The sequence below is a fragment of the Lissotriton helveticus genome, chromosome 7 (assembly GCF_964261635.1).
Source record: "Lissotriton helveticus chromosome 7, aLisHel1.1, whole genome shotgun sequence".
NCBI lineage: Eukaryota > Metazoa > Chordata > Amphibia > Caudata > Salamandridae > Lissotriton > Lissotriton helveticus.
The window spans coordinates 1,016,713,349-1,016,726,319 of record NC_136068.1 but is presented as its reverse complement, the minus strand read 5'-3'; the positions used below and the strand labels follow the sequence as shown (position 1 = coordinate 1,016,726,319).

Genomic DNA, 12,971 nt, shown 5'->3' with positions numbered 1-12,971 from the left:
AAGCCAGGACTATTGGCTTTGTCAAAGGATGTTAGTTGCATAAGATAATATACTACATGCATACATACAACTATGGCTTCGTTGTATATAATATTGAAAATGCTTTAGTTCTTGCGCAAGAGTTTGTGGCGTAATGGCTATAGCTACCAACTTTAGACCGGAGGAAGCGGATTTGAGTCTTAGCACCGGCTCAACATCTGTGTTCCTGGGCAAAAAACTTAATTGTTCGTGCCTAACAGACAATAAATGAAGATGTTCATGTAAAGAACTTCGAGTTTAGCAATACAAAACTACAAAAAAATAAGAGTCACATCAAAATAGTGAACTGGAACTGCTGCAGAGTTAAGTTTTTTTTTCCATTCTGAGATTAAGGGTGAAAATGGAGATCCCGATAGGGACCCGTCTCAACGCCTGCTTTTAAGAACTGCCGGTGCTGAGTGCCGACAGGACCCGGCCTACTTAAAGCCCTGCTATTATGGCATTAATCGGGGCTCAAAGGTGAAGGTAATAAATAATGTGCTGATCCTGCAACAAACTTCCAGTCTTATGATTAGGGTTTCTAGCTCATTACTTTGATGTTCCAGAGGTACAAAAATAAGCAGTCACCTAAAGCCCTTTTTTCAGCACTTATCTGTGCATACTTCGAACAGAAAATATAAATAGAAAGCACTTTTAATTGTGTTGTAGGGCTGCCTGAATGATCCATGGCTGATAATTAAAGGGAGCAAATGCAGAGAAGTCACATTACAAATGCATGCATACTTTTTTATTTATAACCCTTTTTAGTGTCAAGACGAGGTCTTTACAGGCTCTTTATAAAACACCTGGCTGGCATTTTTCCCTTGACAACCCTACTTTATATTCCTTTTCATTAAATGAATTCTCACACTACAGCAGTTAATGTAAAACACAAATGTAAGCACTAGGCAATGTGGGGGCCCAAGGGGTACTGGAACCAGAAAAAAAACGAAGCCTCAGTTACCAGTTCACAAAGGTATGTAAATTTGCAAATGGTCTTTAAAGACCGGTGAAAAACTCGGGAGTGCCGGAGATAAGACTCCACAAAGTCAGTGTTGTACCCCAACTTGGTTGGAGGCGTAGCGCACGGCTCAGAGGGTCAGCCTTTGGTCACTCGGTCGCAGCCACGCTTGCACTAGCGCAGTGCAGGGATGACGTTATTCATTGAGCCTGCGGGTGAATGAGATAACATCATTGACTGGCAGTGTATGTGAGGACAGAGGTTCTGTGTTCGGCCTCCGTCTTCGGGAAAGGGGTCGAGTGACTGATGACATCAGGACATTGTGCTGACATGACTGAGCCCTGGATAAAGCACGCCTCCCTCCCTGCATAGCAGAGGCAGTGGAAGTGCCCTCTCTGCGCTAATACTGGCGTGGCCATGGGTTCGGAGTCTGCCCATTTGTGATGCTGGGATAACTGTGTGGGTTAATGCACTTACTTCAGAGAGCTCTGATCAACTGGAGTGCACAGGCAACGTTTTTTTTCTAGGGGAGAAGACTGCCATTTATACTCCTAAATCGACCTCAAATTAAATGTGCAGCACTGGGCTCCTGCACTTGTAACATCTGCTATTTACTATATAAAAACCGTGGAAGCATGCAATATGCCAGTGGTTCCCAATCTGTGCGCCGCGGCACCCCTGTGCGCCGTTAAGAGTAGCCAGGGGCGCCGCGCACGATGTGGGAATGATATGTGAATGTGCGCAATTAACAAATGATGTGTCTTTCCTGTCAGCGGTCAGCTTGAAGGGAGCAATCCTATTTAAATTACCCAGACGCATGGCACCACACGGGGGTGTTACAAATGCCACCTGTGTAATCCTGAATCTTGGTTTGGCCCAAGAGCGCAGGGCCGCCATATGAGTTTACAACGTGCATTCACGTCGCCTCTACTTACAGTTACACACACACAGCAGTCTGTGGAGCCTCGAGCTTTATTGCTGCCCGTGTTGTGCTTCGCCTCTTAGGACCCTCTTCTTCACGATTTACACAGGTTGGTAGAAATACTCCTTGCTTCCTTACTGCAAAGAAGGGGGACATGACAAACTTGTGACCCCCAAGCAGCCCCTGTATTTATGCTGGCTGCTGTTTGTGACGTACTCGTATTCTACTCCTGTGAAGAAACACCACGCTGGAATTTACAAGGCCTGGCCTAGTGAATGGAAACAGGTTTTGAATAATGTATGTTTCCACACTACTAGAACAGGGCTTGTACATTCCGGCGCTGTGTTTCTTCACAGGAGTAGAGTACGAGTACGTCACAAACAAAGTGCAGGAACAGCAGCCAGCATAAATACAGGGGCTGCTTGGGGGGGAGGAAGGGGGGTCACTAGTTTGTCATGTCCAAGCACAAACGTACGCAGTTTGGCTTGCCTTTGCCACGCCTTCATGCTTCACATGCCAGTTGCACATCCGCACTTTGGCATGCTTTTTTTGATCGATAGGATGCTTAGCAGACAGCATATGGTGGCAACTACTAACTATCCCTGTATAACGACAAGGAACAGTAACTAGATTAGGAAGCGCTCGTCCGATCGACTTGCCCAGCTCCACCTTCTGGTTTGTAATGGTTTTATATCCCCTGAGAGAAAACACTCTTACATTCTTCTTTGTCATCTATATGAGTTGATTTGTGTATAATTTTTCGTAAGTGTTTATTTGTATTCTTACACGTTCTGGCTTTGATTCTGCTGTATTTATTATTACTTCTTGCTCTCTCTTGTATGTTACTTCCCAAGTTATGTGAAGTGCTCTGATGCGCCTGGACTTTGTACATGGTACATAGAAATAAATGTAATATCACGTCTCCATGTATTTTGTTTTAAACTTGTTTGCAATTTTAATTTGCATCATTATTTATCTTTCATGGTTTTCATGCCCCCACTTTCTTATGGGCATGTCTGAGTGGAACAGAGAACCACAGCTAGAAGAAGGGAAAGGGTTGTTGTAGGTGAGAAAAAGACCAATTTTTTAATTTAATCTACTTCATCGGCTTCATCCCAATTAATTCCAGGGAGAAAACAAAGTACTCCACAGGTCGTGCTTACATTCTCCCACCAGTAAAAAAAAATTGACATGATGGGGAGCCACGGCCAACTGCCAATTAGGTCAAGGGAGCCACAGGTCAAAAAAGTTTGGGAACCACTGCAATATGCAGAACTAACAAATAATTGCATTCTCTGCCTTTTGGGCCCACTCCACGCTATACAAAGCTGTAGTCAGGGTCGGACTGCTGGACTCTAAAATCATACCAAACGTGCAAAACAACCCCGCACAGCACTGCAGGGGCATGGGTGGGTCACGGCAGCCCAACCTGCTCTGGAAGCAACCAACTTGCTTGCAGCCCATACGGAAAAATGCCAGCAAGGCCTCTTCTGTTTCAGTTGTACTAAAAAGAAACCTTTTAAATCACCTACGATTGGAAGTGAGGAATTACCAAGGTGGCTGTTTCCTGCTCTGCCGACCAAAACCCTCTGTGCGGTCACCCGCTGGCGCTATGTCGCCGAAGAGGAAACAGGGTAAGCCAACGGCGATCAAAATGTTGCTGAAATGTCTTGGCTTAAGGCCGAAGTGCGGGCGTCTGGCGGATGGATGTGCAATAAACTAAAGCTCGCGCGCGCTCCTCGTGCGTTCTACGGCGCGCGCGCCTCTGGTACCCGGAGCGGTGTGTGGTCCCACTCTCTTCAGAAAACTCGCTGTGTTTATACCCCGGCCGAGCCTGTCTTGGTCAGGCATGCTCCCTTCCGCCTGTGAGTCAGCGTCACCGGCAGCAGGGTTACCCAGGCCCAGTCCAGCCTTCTTAAAATAGAAAAGATGTTCCTTGCCTCAGAGTTCCCTCGAAGAATCGAGTCTAGGAAGAGGCTACGAACGGGTCTCATGCCAGAAAGCAAAGAGATGGCCTGTGCGTGCCACCAGATCAGGGGACATCACTACAGACGGTGCTGGTGTGATACTCCCTGATCTGGTTGCACGCACAGACAATCTCCTTGCTTGTTGGTTAGAAAGAGAATTGGATACAGTATACTAGAGCGGTGTATCTAGGGTTCAACTGCTCTGAATCGACAGGTGTTTATTGAATGCTCTCGGAACAAACTCCCAACAGCTCAGAGTTGTGGACAGGGTGACTGGAACATAAAATAGGGCCAGGCACCTAAATAAAAGTGCCCCCCATTAGTGAATTGGAACGCTAAAAAAGTGGCCCATGTTTACACATAGGGGCAGTTTTGAATTTATAAAGACATGCTGTACAATTACAGTGCTTAACTTGTAAAAAAAAGTTCCAGGGCTCTAGTCACCAGGCAACTTCAGCTTGCACTGCCCATTTCCGCTGTCAATTACAGTAACAGCATAACTAATAAGTCACACTCCTACAAGAGTTACAATTCTGAGAATTTCAGGACCCCACAGTTAAAACGTTGGATGTGGCAGCAGTTATTTGTAATTTTTAATTTATATTGAATTAATAAACAACTGTTGTTGTGCTCATCTCTGAATTAAAAAAAACAGCACCACCATGTGCCAGATACCATCTGGCAGGTACCAGTGCTGACTTAAGTGCGGGTGCTGAGCACCTAAAACCACAGCTCAAATTAAGCAATGGCTTTGCAAGTTATAGGAGACTGCATGGGTTTGAGCTTGCTGTTGGAAATGTTTATTTTAATATCAGGTAAATCGGCAGAAAAAAACAAACAGCCAAAGAACCTGCCCACACACTGACCTCCCAGGCCTGCCCACTGGGCACTGCGTGATTGCTCTGTAGGCCAGTCCGACTCTGGCTGTGGACTAGAGTAGGCATAGTTTGACGTCACCGAGATTCGCCGATCAGCTAGTGTCTCAGACAAGGGAGATGCACTATGAACAGTGCCCCATTATAGGCACAGCCACAAGGCATAGGGTGGGGTGCCTCGGATCAGATGGTGTTTCAGAATAGTCTGGGCACCAGAATAGAGCGCGCCTCACAGCAGAACACTCCCCAGAATAGATGGCCGGGTCACAGCATCTCGGGAAGCAGAATATGTCTTAAAATAGGGACGGGACCAACTTGTGCCCCTGAACAGTGTTTTAAAATTAATATCTCCCGCCACAGCACTGTCCCAGGAGAGTGCATCTCAATATATAATGGCTCGCAGTTGAGAGATTCCTCACCCCGTGGGGCAGAGGGCCCCAGAATTGACAGGCTATCAAAGCACCCTTTGTAAACATTTTTTTATAGGTTTCCAGATTTATACAAAAACTCATTGCATTAAAAACTCATTGCATTAATATTCCATAATCGTAATCCAAATTTCATAATGTTTGTTCAATAGCGGCACAAAAGTAGAATTTCATGATTATAGTAAATGTCTAAAATGTCATTTTACGTCATTTGATAAACTCCACAACATACCTACTCTATGAGCTCACTTAACCCCACAATTCCCACAGCAGACTGCATTAAAATGAACAGTAAGGATGTGCGAGTACTGCATTATTTTTTTTTTTATTTCAATGGATTTTATTAGAAGATGTAACTAACCTTCCCTGGCAGATTGTAGCCAGAATAGCAGAGAAGACAGTGTATTGTACAGAATCCTCATAATTTCAACCAGAAATATAATGAATTGGGTGCATGTCTGGTTGCTGGTCTCAAGCGAGAGTTGAACTCTGACCCACTTTATTTCTCTCTTCCTTGAACAGGCAGCTGCTGGCTCCAAATTACACCGAAACCTTTTACAGCAGAAGTGGGAACCCGATCGTTAGGCCAGCCAACCTCACAGTGAGTAGCCTAAAAACACTGATTATGCCACACTAGTCAAAAATGCCCATCAAAGGCCTAGTCAACCTCCCAGAGGAGCAAACAGCGAGCAACACTGCCAAGCTATACTCACAGTAGGTATCTACAGAATGCTTAGCATTTGCCCCAACCTCATTCTCAGTCGCCAAAAAAGCTCTGCTTGACCCAGTGAGCCTCATCAACTGTCGCCCCAAAAATGCTCAAAACATACACTCCAACCTCATTCTGAATAGCTACAGAATCACCAGCACTGTCCCAGCCACCATGAACGGCCACAACATATCCAACACTGACAGACCAACCTTCCTATGTGTAGCCAAGTAAGAGCAGATATAACTCTGCCAACCTCACAGTGAGTAGAGTTGTCAGCACTGGCCCAGACATCCTCATTGTTGGCACACCACCCACAACTCTCTTAAGTAATGAGTAGACAAAGAATGGACAACAATAGCCTTCCAAATCTCACTGGTGGCAGCTAAAAATGATCAACACTGACCCAGCCAACCTCATGAAAATAATCAAGTATGCCCAGCATTTACTCAGTTGACTTCACTGTGAGTAGCCAAAAAATGCGATCAGCTGGCCCAGGAAACCTCATTGAAAGGAGCTAAAAAACTACCAACATTTGCACAACAAACTTCTTAGCTAATAGTTAGTGCTGCTCATTAGGCCACCATCCATTCAATGCGTAGATAAAAAATCCCATCAAAGACTCAGTCATCTCTACCAAGAAATACCCTTACAGACACAGGCAACCTCACTGATCAATGCCAAAAAATGACCAACACTGGCCAAGCCAACCTTTTTTTGAGTATCAAAAGAATATCAACGCTGGCCCAATTAATCTCACTGTGAATAATGCAGAAATGCCCAACACTGTCCAGCAAATCTAACTAAAACGAGTCAAAATATGCTCTACACTGGCCCAGTCAACTCTCACTATGAATAGGGAAAGAATATCCAAAGGTGCAACTGCCAACTTCACTGTGAGTAGCCAAGAATCTACAAATCTAACTTAGCCACCCTCACTACAAAAAGACCCACCAATCATGAAGAAAGGAAAGTACATCAACATTATTGACAGAGTAGTGAAACAATTTCCAAACCTGTCCGCTCAAAATTCAAGTACACTTTGGGTATTAGACTATTTGGCAGTCAACAACTCAGCCCCCAAATCTGGGGTTTATATATAGTTTTCTTGCATTGGAAAATCAGTTTCTGCAAAATCATCATGGTGTGAGCAAAATAATTATACTTTTGCAAACCAGAGCACTGTTCTATGAAACCTAATAACATCTAAGCACTATCCCACTAAATGAATATTAATTCTGCCCTCTCTATGCTAATGTTACCCAGAGATTGCAGGACAGAACAAACTAGTTACAAGGACAACAAACTATTGTGAATTAATGCAGTACAGTGAGTTAGAGGAGCAGCCTTTAAAAATACAACATTAGTGTCCATTTTGGAAAGTTTTCTCCAAGAACATCTTCAATGGAAATGAACAAACACCACCATGCTTAATTGTGTACTGCAGAAATATTGAACTGTGAACATGGACGACGCGGCCTCCATTTTGAACAAGATGGCATGGGAACCTAATTGAGACCTAGTTAACATAAGTCAGAAAAACACACTTTAACAAGTATAAAAAATTTGTTTCAAATGCAATAGAACCATGTCAGTGGGTAAATGTACATTTGAAAAATAATCCATGTTTTGCACATTGTTAACAATACACAAACATATTAAATGCACAAAACTCTAACTGAAGGCAGACAATAACAAATACTGGCCTACCCAACCTGACCGTAAATATAACTCAACCAATAGTACAGGCAACCTCATTGTAAGTACCTTACTGTGAGTACTCCAAGAATACCCATTCTGTCGGGACTTGATTATAGCAGTTGAGATGTTTTTTGGGACTTCCCAGTGACACCATCCAACATCTCCTGAGGGAAGAGAATTTGTGGGTTAGACTTGTCTTTGGACTCTGCAAGTGTGACCATATCTCTGATATGTGTAATTCTGTACATTGTCTTGTGATCCTACATCAAATCAACTTCGAGGATGATTAAGCTGTTCATGGGGATAATTGTTAAAGCGTTCTTTTGAAATCATGTAGACACGCGACATCTTGCACACATGTAGTAGTTATTTTTGCATTCTGTTCTCTGATTTAAATATGCACAGTTGGGTGGCCAAGCTTTTTCTGTCCTTTGCCCAGCTATGAAATGAGGTTGCTTCTTTGCCTCTTAGGCAAGTGGCTTTCAAGGAGGCTTTGGGAAGATCTTGAAGGTACATTTTGACTGCTAAAGACGTCATAACAATTGTTTTGTCCTAATTGATTTTGATTGCTCTTAACACCAAGAAGCATTTGGGTGACTGTGCACTTAAAATTACCTCATTCTCTCAATCCCAGCAATGGGCCAGCCGATTTAATCGCTGGTAGAATGAATATGAATGGAACAGCCAACCTGTCCAGAATAACCTTAGATCGTAGAGCACTGACTCGGAGTCACCATGAGCAGCCTTAGAAACAAAGAATGTGCACGAATGGCCCTGCCCACATCAAAGTGCAGACAAAGAAACTCTAATGCTCATTCTGTCTAGCTCTTTTAAAATAGAATCGGCAAAACAGACCCTGCAGATCTCATGAAAAGTAACTAAGAAACTGTAACACTGGCTTAATCAACCAGACTTTGATTAGCTGAAGCATTCCCAAAACTATTCACCCTTATGATTGACTCAGTCACACCATCCATAGAAGTCTCCCCAGCACTGTCCCACCCAATCATTCGATTATTAACCAATGAAACATTCTCCATTGGTGGTGCACACATTGGAGAGTTGATCCAGCTGTAACATATGGGCTGGCAGAATTGTAGGATGCTGCTGTATGTCATCATCTTCTGTGTGCTGGTGGCAGATGAAGAATGTGATTTTTAATGGCATAGAGCAGAGCTGACCATGCACATCGGCAAGCAGGATTCACTACAGTAAGGCTTTGGCTCCATAGAGTGATAGAGGGAGACGGATGATCACCCCTGAAACTCTCTGAAGTCCATTGAGGTGTATACCTGTCACAGAAAGGCGTCTGTGCGCTTCCATGAATGGCTGAATTGATGCAGCTCACTTTGCTTTACAAAATGTCCTCAGTGCTTGGATTCATGCATTTCCCATCTACATATACGCGCCCCTAGTTCACTAAGCAACCTCTGAACGAGTTTGTACGTTGTCCTACTTCCCTACACAGCACTCAATATGCCTTAGTTGATGCACAAATCCTCTTGTACAAAACTATCTCCTATGGTTTAGACGGTGGACTAGCCTACTGTGTCATATAACGCCTTCTGTTCCTTGGTTGATGCATTGCACTTTTATCTCCACGCAGCACCCTATGCTTTATTTGATGGATTGGCCTTCTGCTTTACAGATGGCCTCTATGTCTTGATTGACACTTTGCCACTCTGCTCTACTGAGATGAGACATTGCCTCATTTACTACACACAGCGACATCTATGTATTGTTGTCTTTTGTTTCCTTCTCCAGGAACATTGCTATTACCATGGGGCTGTCTCCGGGCGGAAGCACTCGCACGTCGTTCTCAGCGCGTGTTCAGGATTCCGGTAAGATGTCCCATTGGCCAGTCCAAGACACTGACGCAAAAGAGATTGACCACAGAGACAGACTGACTACAGAAAGAATACATTCTGACTGACCATAGCTCTAAAGAGAGAAACAACGACCAGAGAGAGTAGAGTGACTACTACCTTAGTGAGAGACACATTGCGCAAGAGACTCTGACTGACCGGGGAGACAGGTTGACTTGGATTCATTACCAAGGCGGCTTGACTGAGACGCATTTCAGATCTAAATTTAAAAGCCGGAGACAAAAATAAAAGTAATGTTGGAAATATTTGTGAGCGTAGTGAAGGTATCGTTTGTCTCTTGGGAGTTGTCGGGCCTTGTGAAGGATTCAACAGGTGCAGACGTTTTTAAGATTTAAAAATTCAAACGCTAAAAAAAAAGTTGAAAGGTTAATAGGACCATCTATAAATGTAGTTGCAAGTTAGGCTTTTTGCTTTTGGAAGGTGGTTTGGAAACGTGACTTGAAGCGTGGACTCTGCATGCCACTGAACCCCTGATGAGATCTCGTCTGCTGAAGTCTCTTTTCTTCTCTTGGGACAGAAGAGGGAGCCATTTTGCTTTAAATTGGTTCCCAAAGTTGGAAGCTTGTTAGAATTTGAGTCCCATAATGCAGCTTCAGTTTTAAGGGTAAAGGGACTGCTGAAATCTGATAAATGCAAATAAAATAAATCAATTTCCCACAGGTCAGACGCCTCCATAGCAATGAATCTCTGTGATGTGCCCCCTGGGTTCACAGTCGTTCTAAATATACTCGAATCTGGATCCTGGCCTTACAGGCCTCCAACGCTTCAGCCCCCCCCCATCCCCCACTACAAAACATCAGAGCAACAAATCCTGAGATTTCTCCTTCCGGCAGAGGACCCAATTCCAACTGTGGACTTTCTGATGCATGAATCAAGAGGTAGAGTGAGGCTCAAGCCCAGGCATTATAAAGGGATTGTTAAGGCTGTGTCCCGGTAGAGGTAAATCCAGGACAGGAAATAAGTAGGACATTAGCTGCGTGCCACAGTTTGGGTTGGGAGCGTCAGCATTCACCCGAGGCAGCTCATGTGAAGACAAGAGAGGGAACTCCAGCCACAAGAAATGCAGAGTTGACAGAGGGGGCTGGAAAACTGGAAAGTGTTGAGGATATAGGACCATGCTCTGACCCAAATGCTTCTTCCACTCGCTCAACAAATTAGAGCGAACACCTTCAGACTGTTCAATGGAGTCCACCTCCACCCATGGTCATTAGTCCGCACAGGCAGTGTCAGTACAGTTAGGGGACCTGGAACCTCTGTGGTGAGCCTGCAGCAGAGACTAGAAGTGCTGCATGAGACTTATCAGCTTGTGATGGCAGTACGTCACAACACACAACTCTCTCCTTCTGCCACTAGCCTAGACCAATATACATGCTCGCCACCAACCCATCAGTCAGATAATCACTTATACAGCCTACGACTCTAAGTTCAGATCTAACCTCCTGCAGTCACAGAGGCTGCTCTTGTGGCTAAAGGTGAAACTTTACTAAAACAAAATAGAAAGACACCCCAATTGCCATAAATCAAGCATTAATATGGTACACAAGGAATCGAAATAATGCACATTCAGAAAGTACTTTGTGTTATTTCAAATTAATTAGTTATTAGGCACTCCACGAACTGCAAACATGAGTATATGAAATATAAAATTAAGACACAAAATGAATGACACAAAAACTCATAGTACAAACATGAGATAAAATGTCCCCTTAGTTAGCATAGAGAGTTATTCAGCCCTTATTAGAGGTTTCCTTCTTTTCAATACATGCAGTCCCAGGTGAGGGGCTGTTTTGATCCTGATGGTCTCCAAGAGAGTTCATGTACATAATTTGCTTTCACCTGACCTATAGGGGAAATGTCCTGTTTTGATCACACATTCCTCTAATCTTTGTATCTTCCGCTGATGCGTTTTTACCTCCTTCACATGGGACATAATCCTTTCATGCTGCTCTGGTGCTTTAAAGAACAACAGGAAAGTTTATGCTCATCGTAACTCATGAATTGCGGCTTCTGTAAGGAGAGGACTGCTTTAAGTATTACATGGCAGCACACGGAGAGCAATGCAACTGCACGTGGTTTAATAAAAGCAATTGGATCATGTGTCCTCGACTCAGTTGACTATGCTGGGGTTCACATTTACAAAGGGTAATGTTCTAAGGATGGCCTCATTAAAATGTTTGTGTCCCATCTGTTGAAAGTTTGTGATGCATCAGTGGCAGGCATATAGATTATTGGAGTGTGTGATCAATACGGTATATTTCCCCAAAATTTCGACTGATGGCACATTACTTTTTATGAAATGTCTTGAGGACCATCAGACTGCAGACCCCCTCACTCTGTTGAAAAGACGGAAAAACCCTAATAAGTACTGAATAACTCTCTATACTATTTACATTTGTACCGACTTTGATCTTCGTGTGGTTCATTCTGTATGTGATATATTTATGTACATTTATTTTGACAGTGTCTGTAACACTAAATAACTAATCAATTTCTGAAATGCACATTGTTACGATTCGATTATATTAATTATTTCTTGAATTATGGCAATTGGAGTGTCTTCCTATTCAATCTTTAGTATAGTGATCCCCCACCATAAGCCTTAACAGGATCAAACCAAGTTTTGTTCAAGCCAAAGGTGCATCTTTGGCAGTTGAAGCTAAAAAAGCAACTTCCGTACATGTATGTGTCCCGTAGATTGTTATCGTGAACGTTGTTGTCAAAACAGCAACCAATGGAAGTACAGTGACCATACAAGGTATCTCAGCGGACTTTCTTTCTGCCACCGTAGTTACTGCCACATGGTGCATTCTGACATTGTTGGGAGTTTAGCAGTGGTTGACCCCCTCTGTCAGTGTTTAGTTCCCAGGTCAGCTGATGTGGCCCCGTGTTGCTGTCAGGAAGCAGGATTCCAGTGGGAACATGCAATACATTCTGAAAACAGACACCAAGGTTAACAATTCTTCTCCGGAGTAGTATAGTCACAACGGCCCTTGCAGAAAAGTAGATCTTTGGATCTCGTCCAGTGGGAATTTCTCCTGCCAAATATCCAACCTTAGTTAGTAGACTGCACGTGTGCGGTGGCTGCAGATGCCGGATACTGAGAAGGAAGCTGGGATGGAGCCAGACCAGCTGTGGAGAGAAGTAATCCCCTGGCTGACGACTGCACTTGGCTGGGTTTATCCTACTGGTCTCATGTTGCGTATTTCAGCGGGAACCTCCTTTACTCCACAAGCTTTACATTCATCCTTGCTAGACACTCAAACCAACAAAGCTAACAAATTAACAGGGCGAGCCGAGTCAAGGGTCGACAATGGCTGTAAGAGCCCCTACAAGAGCAGAGCCTTGACAATATTTAGAATGTAAATCATGCAACAAAGATTGTGTAAGACTATGAAAGGATGTCTTCAGAATTCACAAGACTGTATTTAATACATTGAAGGTCTTCACCATAGTGCATCAGGTTATGTTAGAAGTATTTGTAAAAAGTGAGAGTTTTTAAACATG

General features: G+C 43.7%; 1 protein-coding gene across 1 annotated transcript in view; it reads left to right on the top strand.

The window, feature by feature from the left end:
- Window positions 1-12,971, top strand: part of ADAM19 (ADAM metallopeptidase domain 19) — a 353,591-nt gene that overhangs the window by 103,486 nt on the left and 237,134 nt on the right. Inside the window, exons 4-5 of the mRNA XM_078653717.1 lie at window positions 5,694-5,772; window positions 9,346-9,422. Coding sequence (XP_078509843.1) covers window positions 5,694-5,772; window positions 9,346-9,422 — 156 coding nt within the window. The remainder of the gene's footprint in view (window positions 1-5,693; window positions 5,773-9,345; window positions 9,423-12,971) is intronic.